Source organism: Mytilus californianus, unplaced genomic scaffold (genome assembly GCF_021869535.1).
Source record: "Mytilus californianus isolate M0D057914Y unplaced genomic scaffold, xbMytCali1.0.p SCAF_6, whole genome shotgun sequence".
Classification (NCBI taxonomy): Eukaryota; Metazoa; Mollusca; class Bivalvia; order Mytilida; family Mytilidae; genus Mytilus; species Mytilus californianus.
Window position 1 is genome coordinate 74,684,193 of NW_026262712.1, and position 21,941 is coordinate 74,706,133.

Here is a 21,941-nt window from a genome sequence, read left to right on the forward strand (position 1 = left end):
AGCAAAACTGTTTTAGTGGATAAGTGCTCTTCTATAAGTTTTTTGTGATTAGTCAGATAAGATGTTGTTAAAAATTTGATTAAAGGGTTTCTGCAGCATGACAAATCTGGTAGATTGGGAACTGGTTTGGGATCAGTGTCTGCCCATGGTGCTAAACGATGCAATTTCTGTTGACGAGAAAGTACATCTGCCAATACATTTTTTGAACCATACATGTGTTTTGCCTTAAAGTTCACATTGTTTCTTAAGCAGTGTAGAACTAGTCTCCTTATTAGGAACATAATCAACACATCTTTTGATGTTTGTTTGTTAATTATAGACACTAAAGCTGTATTGTCTGTATGAAAATTTATGCACTGGTTATGGAATTGGTAGCCCCATATTTCAACTGCCAATTCTATGGGATAAAGCTTTAAAAATGGAATATTTTGTTTTTGCCATTTTGTGTCCCATTTGCCTGAGAACCACTATGAACCTAACAAAGGACCATAACCGTATGTACCAGAGGTATCTGTTAACAAATGAAACTGATCACACATTAACCAACTGTCTGATAAAATCAATGACTTCCCATTAAAATTCTTCAAAAAATTTTGCCATGAATTTAGATATTGCCTAACTGATTATGTCATACGTATTCTATGAAAAGATTTTTTGACTCCAATTGTTAAGTCTATTAGTCTTCTCATGAATGCCCTTCTGGTATGACAACTGCACAAGCAAAGTTGAGTGTACCAATGATAGACTGAAGTTTCCTCAATGTATTGTTTTCTTTGTGTAACACAACGTTTATAAGATCGTGACATTTCGCAAGGATATCGATGAGAAGTCTAACTTCCATCAACCTAATGTCTATTTCGTAACCAACAAAACTCATCCATCTTCAGTTTTGTCAACTATCATGAAGTCATCTAAAATATGCACAATGTTTGGAATCAGTATTTTTTTTTTGGCAATCCATTCAAGTGCTGTGCTAAAATTCTCAAAAATTTGACAACTGGAACTACAACCCATTTGCAAATTTTTATCGTAACAGTATTTCCCATCCCACATGAAACCATACAGGTTATATAGTGATTCTTTAATGTTTATGATTCTAAATGCTGGATATGTCAGTTTTTGCACAAAAACCTTTTCTTCCTACGATCTTAATCAGTTCATTTTACATCATCATAATCATACTGATGAAGGATATTTGTTTTACGAAATATTTATAACTACTTATACTTAATGTTTCTTTATTTCGATATTGGTATTGTTTTGTACACTTTTTAGGCCTATATCTATAAATACTTTGAGTGTTATTAGTGGCGGATTCCGGCGGGAGCGCAGAGGGCGTACCTCTTTGATCGAGGACATTTTGAAAAAAAAAATTCGCATTAAATCAATAACTTTTTTTAAAACAATTTTTTCTATAACTGAAAATTACGCCCATTAATTCGAAACCTGAATCCGCCTCCTGTTTTAACGTTGCGTATCAATATATTAGATTATTAAATCAGCAGAAATCAAAATAAATAAAATTAATTTTTTATATTTTTTGTTACTTATATCTTATTGGTTGCAATTTTGTAAATATAGACAATGCAATTTCCCATAGGAACTCCCCTTGCGACTAAAACTGTGACACTTTTACTATGAAGTTTCGTGAAAAATAATATCCCAGAACGGAAAGTTTATATGCACTACTATTTTATTCAAAGGTCAAAATATAGGGCTGTGCGGCATATTTTCAACATTTATATGCCCTGAACTTCTATGAGTTTAAACTTATACTAAAATGCTATACAACCCTTACCTTCATATTTGGACCTCCTAAGAATTAAAATTAAGCGCTACCATGTTTTTATGTACTGGTTACATTTCCAAGTGATGTCTCTATAAGATGAAACACAGAGATCATAAATGGGAACCAGTACATTATCAAATTAACATATCTATGAATATTATATATCTCCCCAAATGAGGCGTGGTTTGAGAAACAGCTGTATTTACAAAGTGCAACCTATACAAACATTTATTCAAATAGATAACCTTCTAAAAACATTTTTTCTCACAACAATACTTATCTATCAGAATTATAGCCTTAAGGAAATCACTGCATATACTCTAAGTTTCCTTTTACAGTACATTTTATACCCCTACCCCTGTTTCAGTTTTTCAAAGAATTTGAAAAAAAGACTTTAATTATTGCCAGTTTCCCCTATGTGCATTTTTTCTGACATGAAATGTTTAAAACATGTTTGAAACTATTCTGATAACAAATTGAAAGGATTTTAGAATACTATAAATGTATTGTTTAGTAGTTAATCATTCCAACATTCAAGATTATACAAAGTATCCAATCCTGCCTGTGTCTCCAGTTCACATCTTACTTTATGCCTATTTGTCAATGAAAGTTCACAATTTCTGTCTCAAATGGTCAGTTAAGAATTCTTGTCACAACAGTATCATCTCTAACCATATAACTAACATAAGTTAGTTAATGTATGAACTAGAAGTGTCTAAACAAAGCCATATTTGCAAAATTGTATTTAAGAAGATATCAGTCTGGTGCATAAATTCAGTAAAAGCTTGATAGAAATGACTGCTTACATCTTATTTTTGCATAACTTTCCAGCACAGTTATTGTTTTGTTTACAAAAGACCTTGAAAATAATAAAAGCATAGCATTTACAAGTTAAATTATCTGTTTTATGACCCAGGGTAGGCATTTTTTTCTGTTTTTTGCCCCCTGGGGCCTCACATTTCCTAAAAATTTTCCCTGTTTTTAGCAAGGTGGAATATTTAGTATATATTTAGGATAGAACACACTATTGTAAGTTTTATTGAGGTCTTTTTGTAATTCTAGTTTGTACTTTTTAATGCCGCGGTCACAAAAAAACACATTTAGGTGGTACGGCTTACTTTTGGGTTATCGACAGGACAAAAATAACCCAACAAAATTATTTAGGAAGGATCAATGAGTTGCAATGACTGCGAAGAGTAAATATAAGCACTTCTAAACAATTTAAATCACAAATAGGCATATATTATGGATTTATTTTGAATTCAGGGCCTTAAGTAAACCATGCATACTGTAAACTGTGAATTTATGCTGAGTCATCATAGTTAAGGCTCAGGATTTTCTCAATCTTCATGAAATATTTATAAAACTTCATATTTGAGTTAAATTCTTTAAAATCTCTGTGATAAACCAGATTTTGTGAAATTCTGTATGTTCTATTATTTAACCCTATATAGGTTGCAATTCTGTAAATATAGACAATGCAATTTCTCATAGGAACTCCCCTTGCGGCTAAAACTGTGACACTTTTACTATGAAGTTTCGTGAAAAATAATATCCCAGAACAGAAAGTTTATATGCACTACTATTTTATTCAAAGGTCAAAATATAGGGCTGTGCGGCATATTTTCAACATTTATATGCCCTGAACTTCTATGAGTTTAAACTTATACTAAAATGCTATACAAATCTTACCTTCATATTTGGACCTCCTAAGAATTAAAATTTAGGCGCTACCATGTTTTTATGTACTGGTTACATTCCCAAGTGATGTCTCTATGAGATGAAACACAGAGATCATAAATGGGAACCAGTACATTATCAAATTAACATATCTATGAATATAATATATCTCCCCAAAAGAGGCGTGGTTTGAGAAACAGCTGTATTTACAAAGTGCAACCTATAGTATACTGGGAGATTTCTGGCCGCTGATTTAAGGAAACAACATAACTCTTGAATGTACCTTCATTGGCAAGAAGTGTACTGGTACCTACAAATGGGTAGGTGGAACTACTAACAATGTTATAACGCTTAGGAATAGTGTACTTTACCATGTCAAATATTCCATAGGCATCACAATTGAAGGAAAATATGAACCCGTTATAAAAAATCTTTCATTGAGAGATTTGAATGTTTCTTATGTTTATCATTGTGGCTTTTATAATTACGGGGACGTTTTACGTCAGAGTTTGTCAACAACAAATCGTGAGTTAAAAGATTATTAGCAAAATATAAAAATTTACTTTTTTAAACAACTACCGTTTTAAGATGCATTTATTGGGAGACATATCCCAATTTATTATGAGACAGATTAATACAAACACTATTTTCTAGTTGCTGCATCCGAATTGTCATTATGTGGGTTTTTTGCAAAATGGGAATTGCAAAATTGAATAAAAGTTACTAGTTTAACCCATCCTCTTTATAAGCAAATCAAACCAAACAATACTGATAGAACAGCATATGAAATCTCAATAATTTCACACAAGAATTTTTTGAAACATTCATGATAGGTTGTGCAATATTTTGTTTCTCCTGTTAAAATGTTGGAAAGGAATTTTCGGCTAATAAGAAAATGCCTCTATAAAATTTTAAGCTTGTTTATCATGGGCAATACGATGGTTTTCAGTGACAAACTTCTATATATGTTCTTTCTGTGTATTGATAGACTGTTAGCCAATTTTCCATTTTGCACCGATATACACCCATAAAAAAGTTTTTAAAAATGACCACCAGCAACTTGAATCTAAGATACCATTTCATTATGTTCAGTTCTCTTTCTAAAAAACCAACATCAAGTAATTTTCTAACATATTGTTTTACTTTTGTCATTTTGTGTTCGGTAACTTTACGATATATCATCAAATTAAGTTTTATTTCTGTTACTCGTATTGTCTATCTTGTTACTGATATCATTATTTCATTTTGTATGTGCTAAATTGAGAATATAAAGACATCGTAACCTTTGAATAGTTCAAATAATCAAAAAATATTGTGTATAAAAAAGGTATATATTGGCATACTAACATCAAGTAACTGATTGTACCGTTAGATCAAACTTTGTGCGTGTTTTTTTTTTTATTTTTTATTATATTTATTATTTTGTTTTGATATGTGTATTAACTCTTTTTATGTTGTATTTTTTTATTTCGGCATTTGCATGTGTTTTTTTTTTAAATTTTTTTCCTCTCTGATTTGTTTTGATTACCATGCTGCATGTACAGCGCCTGAGAGTATTTTTTATCTTATAAAGGCGCTTTATAGATTATTATTATTTTGATTTTTTTGTTTGCTTTCGTGCACGTTTTGTCAATAGATAAAGCAGACCGCTTTAAGTTATGCATTGAATAGAAAGTAAATAAGTAAGTATTTTTTCAAAAAAATGTATATATACATGAATATAACTTTGCTTCTTTTGTTTCGTTTCGTTTCGTTATGTGTATTAGGTTTTATTTTGTCTATTATATTTAGTTTTGTTTAGTTTCATTTATGTATTTGTTTTACTATTTGTCTCGGAGAGGGTCACAGCAAAAGAAAAGGAGACCCGACTTTGAAAAACCTCTTGTCTCTGGATCCGCCAAGATCAGGTCGGTTTTGTAATCTGAATGTTTTTTCGTTTTTGTCATGTCTGGTTCTGTCATTCAAGTCATTTTGTATCTGAGTGATAGATGTTTCACTGGCGACCATACAACATCTCCTTTTTTCAAATAGCGGAGATTATAAGAACTTAGTGATACTTAAATTGGTTCTGCATGTATATTCCTTGCTATATGGAATAATTAAAAAATGTAATGTTTGAACTAGTCGTGAAGAAGATGGAATATGAAAATATAAAATCGTTCTATGTCTGTTGTTAAATGACTATTGTGCGGTTATGCAGTGGTAAACTTGAATTCTACTGGCCGCCTTGCCATCTGCTAAATTACCATGTTCGCCGTACACAACCCAATGAAATTGCCAAAAAAAAAAAAAAAAAAATTCTTACAAAACATGTGCCTGTAGCCAACCAGTAAACGCGTTTTAACCTGTTGACCTTAAATCATGTGTGCTAAACCCTTTGACCTTAAATCATGTGTGCTATAAAAAAGAACAAACTAAGTGTATTGTCCTACATAAGACAAGTTGACCTTTTAACCGGTTCGCGTATGGAAAATCCCACTGGTTGACATCTATATATGCATGACGCAATCCAGGGCGTTATTTATCTAGAGCAATTCAAGTAAAATATATTTATTATACTTCTCTGTAATATATCATATAAAATTAAAATTGATAACAGATGTAAAAAAATGTTTTTTGTCCAGAAAACCCTTAAAAATCTAAATAAAATAAGATGGAATGAAATAAAGTGAAATGCACCCGAGCACACCAAACCAAACTCTAAATAAAAATATGTTCTATCAATCAGATATGTTCTTCTTCTAAAAATGAAGTCACTCTTTTTTTTTAAACAATAGTGACGGAACAGTTTTTGAAAACTTGTGGACAGAGTGTAGTACGATTTATGTTTACGGAGGTTTCAGTGAATCATTGAACAGTTCATTCAGATTGACACCTTGCAATGATTCATTAAATCATTGTGTACTGTTTCCTTGTTGGGTTGAACTTAAATGCTTTGGCTTAAAAGAAGTGCACGACAAGGGTCCGATAAATTGCAAAGGTTGCGCTTTGTTTTCCTTAGCAGATGTATATAGAATATTTTGTTTACCGCTATAAGTAACGCAACTACGTTCTTTACTTTATGACAGCGGTGCTTCCTGTTGTAATATTGGGTAGAGGAAGATGTGTAGAAGAAGGGCCAATTGACAAAGTTTTAGGAGGCACTGTACAACTGGAGCTTGGTACGAATATTTGATGATGTTTCACAAACTGTTAAAGCTAATGCTTTAGAAGGTTCCGTGATGCTTTCTGTTAACGTCTGTCCCATACGTATCTTATCATCATTATCAACCCGCAGGTACAAAGAAAGGGATGCTACTGACTGATGTCCAGTAACGGCCATGATCTGTGCATTGCAATACGAGTTTTTAGCTAGAACGCTAGCCCCGGTAGCGCGGATACAATGGTTTGTGTAGATTTCAGACACGTTGCACTTCTTGCTCAAGTATGACATGAAATTGCCAAGCGTTTTTCGCCCACAGGAATGTTATAATACCATGTAGGGTCCTCCTCACAGAACTGATCTTTTGGTCTCTGCCATAGTTTGTCACGCTGATTTAATTTATTTACACACTTTTCAAAGGAGGATACGAGGCAATATTCAGAACCGGAATTTTCTGGCATTATTCCTGAAGTTTTCTCTTTGTCACTACTGAGATGGTTTTTCGTCAGCTAGTCCAAAGTTTTTACAACATATTTAAGCCCCGTCTTTGCGTCTTTTTTACAGAAAACGTGGATTTTGTCATTTGTGGAATATTTTCTATTCCTCGTCGGCAAAAAAATAAGCGAATGGTTTACTTGGAGATAGATATATTGAGGTATGTAGTTTCCTTCTGTCAGCTTCGTCAATAGACGGATAATGCTCAACGTCTCCTAATCCCATGCGTTTTAGTTCTGCCATTGCCGCTTTGAAATATTCTCTGGAAGCACTAAAACTTTCATCATTCACAATGTCAATTTTTAAATTGTACGGTGGAGCCTTTAAATATCTATTCAATGAGCATCTCAAGCACTGCAGTGAATTTGTTTTATAATGATTTCTGTCAGCTTCACTTACATCCATATAGAAATAGCCCAACGCTTCAATTAGTTTTAATGTGTCATAATGTTCGAATCCTGGATCTATTTTCTTTTCTTTTAAATACTCCCGGAAAGTAGTCGCTGCTGCTATATTCTGCTTTATTGTTTTATCAACACTCATTTTCAAACGTTTTTGTTCGATTTCTTCATCACTTGTATCGACAAATCGCCTTTTACCAGGCTCCATCTTCAGTTGGCATAAAACACATCAACTATGCGCTACATCGAAAATCAATAGATCATCCTTCCCTCCTCTTTAACATGTGTTATGGCTCCTCATACCTTTTTTCATGCACTAAATACATGTTCTCCTCCTCATCCTTCTCCTTTTTTCTATCTACTACGTCTACTCTTCTTCTTACATTTCGCGTTCTCTCATTGGTTCTTCCTCACACCTTTGCGTCCATCTCCATCTCCCTCTCCTTCTCCTCGTATATTTTCCTCATCATTATCCTCATATTAATATACCTGTTTTCCTTCTTATTCTTATTTTCGTTCTTCTCATACCTTTTTTTTTTACCAATTTTTTTCATTCTTTTTCCTCCTTCTTCCCTCTTCCTCATACCTTTTCCTCCTCCTTCTTCTTTTCATTTCAACCTTTTACTCCTCCTCCAATTTTAGTTTTTACTCCTCCTTCTCCTTGTATTTTCTCTTTGCCTTCTCCTCATGCATGTCCCCTTTTTTTTCCTCCTCCTCCTCCTAATAATAATAATAATAATAATAATAATAATAATAATAATAATAAAAATAATAATAATATAATAATAATAATAATAATAACATTACCTTCCTTTTCCTCGTTTTCCTTATACCTGTTTGCTCCTCCCTATCGTCTCCTCTTAATTCTTGATTTTTTTTCTTCCTTTCTACATCCATACATTTTCGTCCTTTTCATACCTTTTCATCTTCCTCCTCCTCCTTTTCATATCCTTTTCTACTCATACATATCCCTCCTCCTCCCCCTCATACCATACCCTTTTCTTTTCGTAACTTTTCTTTCTCTTACTCTTACCTTTTAATCCTTCTCATGCTTTTACCCTCGTATCCTCTCTTTCATTTTTCCTACTATCATCTCTCCTTCCAATTCCTGGTGGAGGCTGCATGTGATGATGTTGGTGGTCAAGGTAGTTGAGGGGCTTTATTGTAGGCTATAGTGACTGCATATTGCTGCTTGGGATATGATATTTAGCATAGATTGACCACCTGCGTCTTCCGCAGTCAGACCCCATGTTCACTTACTCGAGTAAAGTGCGTAGATAGTACATTAAATGCTCTTCAAATTCTGATTTGATTTGATTTTCCACCAGTTTTCATACGATCGACACTGATGTGTCTTAGGGAGAAGAAATGCGCGTCTGGCGTACTAAATTATAAGACTGTTATTTTTGATGAATTTTTACAACCACTGAGTCAATGCCAGTGATGGTGAATGTTTCGTCCACGAGTTTATCACCAGCCCAGTGGTCAGCACTTTCTTGCTGACATGAACATCATTGATATATAAATTTGCTATAAATTTACTGTTTATAAAATGTTGAAATATTCAAAACAGACCCATATACAGATTGTCTTCGTCTATTTGGCACAAGTTTTTTTTTAAATTTGCGGTTATGAATGCTTTTCAACTTTCAACTGTATTTGATTTGGCTTTCAATTATTTTGATTCGAGCGCCTCTGAAAAGTCCGATGTAGACAAAACGCTCGTCTGGTTTACCAAATTATAAGCCAAGAATTTGTGATGAGTTTTTGGTGTCATTTTAAACAATGTATGAACCAGATGGTTTTAACAAACGCATAATCTATACCATTGAACCATTTAATGTTAATTTGTTTGTTAACGTTACGTCCAGTGGTACCGGTTGCAATACTTGGTGCTTCCTATATCTAACACTTTCACCTTTAATAAGTTTTTTAATCAAACGTTTAAAACATGTTTGGTCATGATTTGTCAAAGTGTATTCATTGAATTGTGGAATCGATATTGTAAAGAAATGGAATGGTTACCTTAATCAACATATGAGCTGCGTCGGATAGAAATCGACCTTATCCATTACATGTTTACATATACATGCATAAGACTTTGATTGATTTTGGAACATTTAAATACGAAATTAAAGATTGGTTTTGACTGTTTTGTAGGGTTCTTATATCAACTTAATTTTTTAAATAGTTACAGACTTTTCATAGAGATTGTTTAAACCCGAAATAAGTGGTATTGATATTCATTTGCATAAGGTCGATTTCTATCCGACGCAGCTTATATATACATAGAGTAATATGAAACTCTTTTATGTTTGGGCTTGATCGGTAGCTAAAGGTTAAACAAACAAAGAGTAATAAAAGTTACACCCTCTACCCTTTTAAATGAAGACCGAAAATGTCACGGACGCCATCCCGAGTTGGTTGACCGTTATGAAATACTAGTATCTGTTTCACAAATGACAATGGATATTTTCAAAGTGTTGTAACCACAATGCCATCCTCTTTTCCTTGAATGTGACCTCCGAAATTATCACCGGGTTTGTTCACAAAATTATCACAAAATTTCAATCCTGGTATCTATGATGAGTTTTTTTGACGGGTGCCACTTGTGGAGCAGGATCATCTTACCCTTCCCTGAGCACATGAGATAACCAATGGTTTTGATAGGATTCGTGTAGTGTTTTGTATACTGTTGTATATCGTTAGGTCGTTTTTTTTTGCCATGGCATTGTCAGATTGTTTTTCGACGTATGAGTTAAAATATCCTTTTGGTATCTTTTACCTCTCATTAGTCATAATTATTTATATCATTATATATCCTGACGGGATTAGAATTGGACAATATTACAATTCTTTTAACACTTTAAAGATAAGCTAAAGCAGGCACTTGAAACAAAATTTCGTTTTTAACACATTTATTTGCACCAAATTATATCACAAAAAAATGATAAACAAATTTCTCCATAAAGAACGTATTATAAAACAGAGATATTTAAATTATTATTTAGTTATATCACTGCCAATGACACACCTAATTACACCAAGGACCATAAAAATGTCTAAATGTTTGTGTAAACAGAATAACGTTATTGTGTTATCGTTTTTGTTTAATTTTGCTTTCAACCATGTTTGTTTCCTGCTATCCCTTCTTGCATAACAGTATCGATGTTAGGTTCCTATTTGTAACACAACATCCGAATATATCTGGTTATGTCATCGATAATTATGATGATGAATAAAACGTCTCAGTACTTAATACTAGTATTTTATTATACTTAACTTATGATAATTATCGAAATTAGATAAATCTATTGTATGGGGTTGCATTGGGTTGTATTTCATTTTGTCTATAAATTATGCAGTATATGTTTTAAATGCTTGTATCGTAACATGCGGACTGTGACCTTAATAAAACAACTTTGCTTTGTAATCATTCATACTGCCAAAACACAATTATCAAAATAGATCTGCAATGAAAACTGCTAGCGGACAAAGTAATGACTAATGACAGAATGAGTTTTATATCTGTAGAAGAGATGCCAAAGGGACATTCAAACTCAAAGTCGAAAATAAATTGACAACGCCATGGCTAAAAAAGACCAACAGACAAACAACAGTACACAAAACACAACATAGAAAACTAAAGACTGAGCAACACGAACCCCATCAAATACTGGGGGTGTTCTCAGGTGCTCCGGAAGGATAAGCAGATCCTGCTCCTCATGCGGAACCCGTCGTGTTGTTCATGTAAGTACAAACCCGGTGATAAGTCTAATTCGGTAAGTCACATTCAGGGAAAAGGGGATGGGATTGTAGTTAAGACAATTGGAACATATCCGTCGTCATCTGTGAAACAGATATTTCATAACGGCCAACCAACTCGGGATGGCGTCCGTAGCTCGTTTTCCGATGTAATAATGCAACAACACAGTAATATTTGGCCAAAAAAAACACTAAAATGTCGATACTATTTGTTTTGCCCAGCACAAGGTCATGTTTTTTCAGACTGTTAATGACGTCTTTACACTAAATTCTTTGTTTACTAATTGATATTTTTGTCTTGGAAAAAGGCTTTAGTCATTATACAATTATGGCCCGTTGAAAAGGTGAATATCCAAAATTGTCAACACGAGAAGGTTATTTCACTGAGGGCGCAGCCCGAATTGAAATAACTTTTAAGGTTTGACAATTTTTGATATTCATCGCTTCTAAGGGGCCACAATTGTTTTACTATACCGAACTAACAGTGGAAGGGCATTTTGAATCATTTTAAAAGCACTTACCCTTACTTGAGTCAATAACAAACACAAGTTGACGTTCAAAAATACATGTAATTTGTGTCTTAGAATTCTCGTATGTACAACAAAGGTAGATACTTTTTGTAAAATATTGATGGCTCTCAAAAGGACCGTTATTAGAGATATCATCGGCACAAGATACACGTCAAAAGCCTTATTTCCTCTTCTCTCGATCAATGGGCTTCCCGAAACTTGAACGTTGCCATTTTGTTTATTTACGTCTGTGACGTCATTTTCATGAGTACAAATCAACAAACTAAAAGGGTTATTCGCCGGTGAATAAAAGGGTTATTCAACGCTGGTATAAATTTTAAGGGTTATTCGTTCTTCCTTGCAATTGAATGAAAATTAACTGAATTATTCCATGTCACGTGATAACGTTTTACCCAATAGAATTGTTTGAAATATATGTAAGGTATAATAATAGTTGTTATTGACATACAACAATGTTTCAATAACTATGAGTACTTTTAGATCAGTTCTATGCCGATGTGTCTGTGGTCGTTTTGTTAGTTGTTATTTTTTTTGTGTTTTGTGCCGATCTGATGAGTCAATATAAAAATAAGATGTGGTATGATTACCAATGAGACAACTCTCCACCAGAGACCAAATGACATAAAAGTTAAAAAGCTTTTTTAAAATTATTTTTTCAGTTAGTTCGTATGTTGTGTTGTGTCAACACGGCACCATATAAGGGTGAAGGTTAATCGCTTGCAAACATGTTTTACCCCGCCACATTCTGTTCAAATCAGGAACCTGTAATTCAGTGGTGGTTACTTTCATTTTACATCATTTTCATTGATCATAGAAATGTTAAGTCTATGTGATACCTAGTAAGACCTTGATAGTTAAAAAACCTTCAACATTAAAATCAATCCCAATAAAGGGCAGGCGGGACACGTGTTAACTCGTGTATTTTATTAACTCTCCTGATTATATCTTCTACACTATTTTTTCTTTTCTCAGAGAAAATTTTCATGAAAAAAGGTCAATAAAAGAAAAAAGGGAAAAAATGGAATGGCATAAAGAAGAGGGAACTTAATACCTAAATTACTTTTAATTGAGGGACCAACTTACCCATTTAGAAAAATCCCACTAAAATAATAGTAAAACAAGAGAATTTATTCTGTGATACCTTTAACTTTACAAATCATATGAATGTTTTATTTAAGGGTTATATTACATGACGCAAAGCCCTGATAGTGGACAAAAAGGTCTTTTTTCATTATTGTAATTCATGCTATGAGATGGAGAGTTGTCTCATTGGCACTCATACCACGTCTTCTTATTTATATATAAATGTTTTACAGAGAATTGGTGATTCGTCTATCGTACGGTAATCTCGCGGTTTATATTTCCCCAAAAAAATATTTATTCAAACAAATACTGTTTCTATTGTATATCTCAACAGTGTATCATTCATTTACTTTCCTGCATTTTCTTTTCATTCTTATTCTTTTGAAATTTCTTTTGTTATGATTCACTTATGAGAAGTATTAAAATGTGATATGCATTGGGTCATATTGTTCACTTCTTTTGAGATTATTGAAATAAAGTTTAAATAAGTTATCAGTTATGGTATTCGCAATATTATATCATCACACTATTTGCATTAAAAACTGCAAAAGAAAAGAGAAAAACCACGAGCAACAGATGATAACATAATGAGTTGTATATCTCGCTATGCCTACGCCATGATGTCACAACACAGTAATTGGTTGCAAACATTTTACATCTCATATATCCCAGTGAACTTGAAATTGAGGATACTACTGATACTAGAAGGACTGCTTCATACCTTGATCTTTTCCTCAATATTGACACAAATGGACGACTTCACACGAAAATCTATGATAAACGGGACGATTTCAACTTCCCAATTATCAATTTCCCATTTCTCAGCAGTAACATACCCTCTGCCCCTTCGTATGGTGTTTACATATCTCAATTGATGCGTTATTCTCGTGCTTGTTCACACTATATGGACTTCATATACAGGAGTGTGCTCCTTACACAGAAACTGCTCCAACAAAGTTATGAGGAGGACAGATTAAAAATGACACTCCGTAAATTTTACGGACACCATCACGAATTGGTTAGTCCATACGTTGTGTCTTTGTCCAAACTAACTAAGGACATTTTTACCACGTGTTAGATTGTGGTTTGTCATTACGTCGTCTGATCTTTTAATTACCGAACGTGACTTATTCCCGATTGTGACTGTTTTGCTGAGTGTGAAACCGCATTGCTATAAGACGTGTCACGGTACCTTTCTATCCCAAATTCATGTATTTAATTTCGATGTTATATTTGTTATTCCTGTCGGATTTTGTCAAATGTCTTAACGTCTTTTCTGTTATATTCGTGTGTTATGGTACAGATAATTAATCACCCCCTTCATTTATTAGATTTTAATTTGGTTGAACGAAATTTATACGATATATTTGGTTTACTGTTTGATTCAGAAGAAACACCGACATAGCTAGATAATACAATTAATTATCTAATTACTACCACAATTTGATATTAATAAGTTTTGTAATTTTCATTGTTATTAATAAATGTAATGTCAGTATTACAAATCTAATCTTGAATCAATCCTAATCCTATCTTATTTTTGGGAAATATTTTTACAAATTCAAATGTGACATCACTTTGTGTGTTTTTTTAGAATTTCAAATGTGACGTCACTTTGTGCGTTGATGCTTTGGCTAACTCGGCTGTGTATTTTTATATGTTGGATTAAGTTGTTTTATGTAATGTATCCGTTTTTATTCTGTAGTTAGTCCCCACTTCGGTTTTATCATGTATATCTATTATATAGTCATTTTATAAAATTTACTCTAATGTTTCTTTCAAGTTATATGTCACTAAGAAAACAATATCAAGATAATGGTCATCACTGACAGTCATTGATTTAAAAAGAGTACAAGTGAAAGTACTACAACATGCATACTGATTTTCATTCACCTATCCCATTTGAAATGTCATTACGTATATACATTCTGCGCTGAAGTAGAGATGTGCAAAATATCAATTGATATATCTTCATAAACACAATTTGCAAGAAAAATTGTTTTGTCGGAAAACTTAAGTTAATCATTTGTGTTGCACCCAAAACGACGTCTGATATGTCCTGGACATATCCATGTTATATTATACATTATTTGGATGAATTACTTTTCTAAGGGGATAATAGCTAAACCAATATAGATAAATGAAAGTAGTAATTTTGGCAATAAAAAAGCAACACGAAGGCATCTTTTTCAAACTGGAAAAAAACTCAGTTATTTTCTATTTTAGTTTATAATAAATTTGGTAAATCTCAATTTTCAGAAAAGATTGAAAAGTGAACATAAATGTATTTGTTTAATATTCCTCATGTCTCTCTTGATTATCCAGGCTTCAGCTTTCAATGTATTATAACATTTGTACTTTGTTTGCATCTTGAGAAAGGTTAAAATCCTATGAAACTTCATATTAAAAAAGTTGAAAATGTTTTATCTACTTGAATGGCTAAGTTTTATCTACAAAACAAGTGTACATTGACTTTCTAGCAAAAGAGAACCCTTCATCTACTCAAAATCTTCAGAAATGTACTGCTATTACATAATTGTCTTTCCGTTCCTAATTCGCCGATAGCTTTTCCGTATGGTGTGACCTAAGCCACGAGACTAATCGTTAGAACTTCGATAATAGCACAACGCAAGTGCGAGGGAGAACCGTGATTGAATGTAAACAAACACGTGCATTGCAAGGAAAATAGTGTTAATTAATTTTGAAAGAACAATTTGAAACACCAAATTTAGGAAAAACTGTTACGGGAAAATTAAATTAACAAATAAAAACGCATGGAAAATATAAAAAAATAATAATATCGCTCTATCAACTCACTTATTTTCCACGTGCTCCATGATTGTGTGTTGATTGTTGATCAAAGTCAAAGTTCGGTAAACCTCCGCAATAAAACCGAAAATTAATTAGTTTGCGATAAAAAATCACTGAAGGAAATGTTTTTTTTTTTTTGTCGATTTCACGTTATGAATTCGTAATAAATGTAACAATTGTGCATACAGGACCTCGTTTAGTATATATGCATGTATTGGTTCAACAACTTTCTGACCATTTTATTTACAGGAAACTCGTTACATATAAATTTTACATAAAACAGGGGTTCGAACACATTTTATATCATTGCTATCGGACTTTTAGTCCCAATGAGGATCGCCAACGGCAAATGTATATGCTTCCGCATTGCCTTGTAATAATACATATCTACAGTATTTCAAATCATAAATTTATGAATGTTTTGGATCTATATATACTAGCGAGAAAAAAGAAACTGTGCATCCTTAAACCAAAATTTACAATCCTAAAATGTAAAGTTATAATGTGTCACCATTGTATTAAAACAATGTTTTTGAAGATTTAGATTGATACTCGTCGCCGCACGACGAATTTTGTACCAAGTGAGGAATATGACATTTGTTTTCCATTCGTTTGATGTGTTTGAGCTTTTGATTTTGCCATTTGATAAGAGACTTTTCGTATTAAATTTTCATTGGAGTTCGGCATTTTTGTTATTTACCTTTTGCATATTTCTTGAGCACATGGTCAGTTGTTTGTATGTTAATGCGCACCATATAGTTTTGTATCAATATTTTGTGGATTAAAGTGTTAGCAATTTCTTTAAACTAATCTCTAATTATCGAAGAAAAACATCGTTTATTTCTTTATTGCGGTTACCAGGTTCACGGTAGGTATAGTGTCCGGCGGAGATCGTGTTTTTTCGAGTGAATCAGTCCATTTTTTTCGAGTGTAGATCAGATTTTTTCGAGTGATTTAACATGCGATCAGATCGATTTACTTCTATTTCGCGAGTAGAATAGTTGTATTCGTGACGGTTCATCTTATTCTGAATGCTATACATGTTTTGAACACAAACGACGCAGAATTTCCTTGTAGTTCACTTACAATATAGTGTTTTATTATTTTCCGTGTTTTTTCGAGAGCAATATTTAAAACGTCCGGGTTTTTCGACAAATGGTCCGGGTTTTTCGATGAAAATGTGAATAAGAAAGAAGACATTTTTTGGCTTAAAAACTGACTTTTTCTAGTTTATAACTGTAATTTAGCGAAGGACAATGTTATATATTCTTAATAAGTCACAAAAACAGATTACTACATGTATGTTGAAAAAATTTAACCATTTTCAATTTAATGATAACTTTCTGGTCTGAAAACATTTTACCATAACCTTGCAGTATTACGATATATTAGAAATCAATGGATCCTTTTTAAAACGGTCTTATAAACCGAGTACAGGGACTCATAATCTTTTAATTTCATTGCATGCTACCTAATAAGATCAGGTGCTCCGGAAGGGTAAGCAGATCGTGCTCCACATGTGGCACCCGTCGTGTTGCTCATGTTAGTACAAACCCGATAAATAGTCTAATTCGGTAGGTCACATTCGTGAAAAGGGAAAGGGATTGTAGTTACGACATAAGGAACATATCCGCTATCATCTGTGAAACGGATATTCCATAACGGTCAACCAGCTCGTGATGGCGTCCGTAAAATTTACGAAGGGATGATTTCAACTTCACCATTTGGAACTCTTGGTTTAATATTATTCTTATTTCTTATGAATAACAAAAAAAAAAAAAAATTTGGAAATTTATTGGTAAGAAAGAAAAAAAATATTCTCCAATATTCCCAAAATAATTAAATTTTCAAATTTTCCAGAAATAAAAAAAAAATAAATAGATGATATTTGACAATGCGCAACACTTCCTCTGTTAAAAAATTCCTTTTTAACAGAGGAAGTGACAGAGTTTGACTTTTTAACACTCATATCACCCTTTAACTTAATTTTCACGCCATTTAGATTTTTTCAATACAATATCTTTTAAGGGTCCTCCCCTTTTACTACGTACTAAGACCGCAAAAAGTATGATTCAAAGACATTCACAAGTATGTAAGATAATGTCATGATTTTTATATTACATTTAACAATAAGTAAGTGATACCACTTCATTATTATATCCAAACAGATAAGTATCCTTCTATTTTTTCACTATTGTAAATGAAAGTAACACTATATAAATTTTGTGCGTCCGAAGCGATTTATAGTTTTGTATTTTCATAATCTCTAATTTGGTCTTTAGATACATGAACGTTAGCGATTTCTTCATATTCCGCATTTACTTTCCTATCGACAATAACGTATTCATGCACATCCATTCTACTCTGTACAAAACTATGATACGGATGTAAATAATCATCCTCATTCATATTTTGAGATATGTTAGAATGCAAAGAAGATGACCGACTATTTGTTGTGCTCCAATCACTTTGTCTGTCATCGACAGATGCATTCTGATGGTTTGTCGACAACTGTTGGTTTCTCAATTCTTCGTTTACATCATCTTCAGTAGATGTTATATCTCGCATTTCAATTTCAAATGATATTTGCCTCACATCTGTCTGGGCCACTGGGTAATTAGTTTGTATGCATCTAAACCTGATATAAGCATGACCAACAAGGGAAATTATAATCAAAACTACTTCAACTATCACAACGATGACACCATAGATCATTTGTTCTTTCATTGAAAATCCTATAAAAGAACAATTGGTTAGTTCAACAATCTTGCAACCATAATGTAATGATTTAAATATAAAACATTAAAATATCTTGGTTATAATGTTACAAAATTGTGTATATTATTTTAGCATAAAACCAAAATTATTGATAAAGAACTCTTACTAAGAAATAAATAAAAATTACAATGAAACAAAACTGTTATGCACTATGTAGAGGTCAACTTCTTAACATTGGTAAAAAGACAACAGCACTTATAAAATTTCGTGCGTCCAAACTGCTTTTCTTTATTTACATTATTTAAGAACGCTCAAACCAAAATCCAATGAAAAAAAAAACGAAAGCAATATGGTAGTATCTATAGTTTTTAGACTATAATGTGTTTGAAATCTAGGCTAGTTTTAAAGTACAAAATATACCTTTGACAGAAGTTCCTGAATACGGTGGGATGGAATGGGAAACGGTTTCACTGTCGTTATCTGTGATGGTACAAAATATGAGAAGTCAAAAGCAAAATGCATTTACCAAAGCATTACAAATGTAAAATATGTATTAACTTTATCATTGATCATAGAAAAATTCAGAACATTTGATAACAGATATAGAACAATGTAATTATTTTATCAATCTATATCTCTTTTTGAACGATGAAATGTGTTAATCATATTTTTTCTACATCCTATAAAATCAATTATTATATCGTTTTTGGTTAAATAATCTGTGATATTGTCTTTTGATCGTTTTCATGTTTTTTTGTTGTTGTTTTGTTTTTGTCATAGCATTGTCAGTTTGTCTTCGACTTTTGAGTTTGTATTTCCCTTAAGTATCTTCCGTCTCTCTTTTTGAGTCCTAAGGTTCAATTTCCACTATCGTTAACAGTAAATGTGTACTTATGTAAAGTTTTATTTTATAAATAAATTTGTAAAAAAAAAGAACTGATGAGCAGTTATCCAACGAAATATATAATAACGGTTACCTTGTACAACTAAATATACAGTTTCACTTGCCGATCCCTCAGTATTAGTTACATTACACGTGTATGCTCCTTCATCCGTTTTTGTCACATTTAGAAACATAAAAAAAGTTACACCTTGAGCATCTTCTGTTATTAGATCTATTTCTGTCAAGTTTCTTTCACTTTTCACCACAATGTTTGTGACATTGGAATGGCTATAATCGATATTTTGACCATTTTTTGTCCATGATATTTCAGCTTCTAACGGGTTGCTATAATATGAGCAGGACAAATTCACGTTGTGTCCTACTGAAACGGGTCCCTTTGGCCACACAAATTGAACACGAGGATAATCTAGAAAGATTTGTAAGTCATGATGATAATTTGAAGTATGATATAAGTGAAATTGTCTATAATGCACAGTTTCTGTAAGTAAGAAGGCTGAAATCGACACGGTGTAAGTTTTACGGTCACTTTCACAAGTTGGTTGACGGATACGATATGCACTATCTCATAACAAAACAAATTTGTTTTCTACGAGCCCTATCCGTTTATTTACTGTACACAATATCAGTAAAAAAAGTACAGGTCGCATTGTATATTTTAGCAAAGAAAATTCAGTCTAAGACCCAATTTGTTTTTACATTATTTGTGATGTGCAAAACGTTGCATTGTGTTTATTTGCATTCTTCAGTTTTGAAGGTCTCCTTGGTATCTTCCACCTCTATTTGCAAAAAAAGACATAAAAATGACCATCCGGGCCATTTGCTAGCTGTCCCAGTTTACTTTGATTGTTTTTCTTGGTTATTAGTGTGTATCTATTTTTCAATTTCCTAAATTTCCCCCGAAATATTACTTAACTGGGACTGTTCATAGAAAATTCATCTCCCCGCCGAATAAATGTTTAAAAATTACTAGGTATAAAGTAATTATGTTGAGTGTTATCTTATTCCAATATTCTTTTCTTCTTTATTTCATAGATAACAGGTTAACCCAAAACCACGCACTGATGTGAATTGGTTAAATTTTTTGTTTTATGCATGTTTAATCATATCGAACCCCGCAACCTTCCACATGTGACTGTCCATATCAGTTTTTCGTAAATTGTATTGTATTGTTATAAATAAGTTAGTTTTCTGGTTTGAATCGTTTCACATTTCACATGTCGCGACCTAATATAGCTGACTATACGGAATGGGTGTTTCTCATTATTGAAGACTGCACGGTGAACTATAACTGCTTATATCCACGTCTTTTGAACTCTGGTTGATTTTTGTCTCAATGGCAATCATACTGCATCTAATAATTTTTTTATGGTAGATGAACTGTAGGAGATTTCAAACAAACACAATTACTCAGTTTTGATCGACAGAGTGAAGACGGGCATATAGACAATCAGGGTAAAACAAGTTATGATATTTGAACAGGATACAAGAGATAATGATAACAACTCTATAAACGTAGGGAAAAAATTAAAAGATATTCGTATTTCATATAATTCCGTTAGCTAGGATAAGTCAGTGGCATAGTTGGATATTAATCACAATCATTTTACCCACAATGTACAGTTTGCAGAAACACACATGTAAATAATCAGCGGATGGTTGATACTTTGCTCCTTCCACTGAAAATGCAACACGGATTTTTTTGTTCTGCTAGCAAGCACAAGGTAACCGTAAACCCTGTTCATTTGAACAAACTCAGATCTAATCACTGTACTGTTATCATAAAGATGCTGAGGTGTGTATCATAAAAATAGTTACAATTAAACTATCTTTGGGCATTTTAGTGTGTAAACATATTTTTTATAGAAATCCAGATAATAGAAATAAGAAGATGTGGTATGAGTGCCAATGAGACAACTCTCCATCCAAGTCACAACGTGTAAAACTAAACAATTATAGGTCAAAGTACGGCCTTCAACACGGAGCCTTGGCTCACTGCGAACAGCAAGCTATAAAGGGTCCCAAAATGACTAGTGAAAAACAATTCAAACAGGAAAACCAACGGATAAGCTCATCAACAAGTACAATCAATATAGGTCGGATCTGTGTTTCCCGTTTATCAAAGCTGGTTCGATATCGAACCTTTGTCAAATGTAAAGCGCCGAACCTAGGCCTTGTGTACGTGAATTTTGCAACACTGTCATTGCTATAACTTTTTAAAATTAAATTGTTTAACTTGTATGGAAATGTATATCTCTTTTGAAATTTTTCCTTATTTGTCATCATATGGTCTACTAAAGCTTTTTATTCGGTTTTGGTTAGACTTATTGTGAGATGTTGTATGGTGACCAGTGACTGTTCCCATCTTTATCATTTGGTTCTTAGTAGATTTTTTTCTTATTGGCAATCATGTTTCCAAGGCTACTTACTTTGTGTGACTTTTGTTCTTGATTTTTTTATAGTTTGTTTATGGCTTAACTGTTTACCGGTTATTATTGTTCGCTTTAAGACTAATATAAGGGCATTATACTTACATAGGATATCCAGTTTTATGGATTTGTTTAATGGAGTTCTTAACATGTCGTGTTCTGCTAGGCATGTATATATTTGTTCATTGTGTTTTCTA

At 32.7% G+C, this 21,941-nt stretch overlaps 2 protein-coding genes across 3 annotated transcripts in view; one reads left to right on the top strand and one right to left on the bottom strand.

Annotated features, from left to right (window-relative positions):
* The window catches only part of LOC127705147 (uncharacterized), a 236,547-nt gene that overhangs the window by 160,379 nt on the left and 54,227 nt on the right, over positions 1–21,941 (top strand). The gene's annotated exons all lie outside the window — the stretch shown is intronic.
* Positions 17,871–21,921, bottom strand: LOC127705145 (cell adhesion molecule 2-like). The gene is made up of 4 exons (XM_052209394.1): positions 21,850–21,921; positions 19,392–19,724; positions 18,835–18,894; positions 17,871–18,431 (listed from the first exon to the last, which is right to left on the bottom strand). Exons 1-4 carry the CDS (start codon positions 21,893–21,895, stop codon positions 17,938–17,940), a joined length of 933 nt encoding a protein of 310 aa, XP_052065354.1. The 5' UTR covers positions 21,896–21,921; the 3' UTR covers positions 17,871–17,937.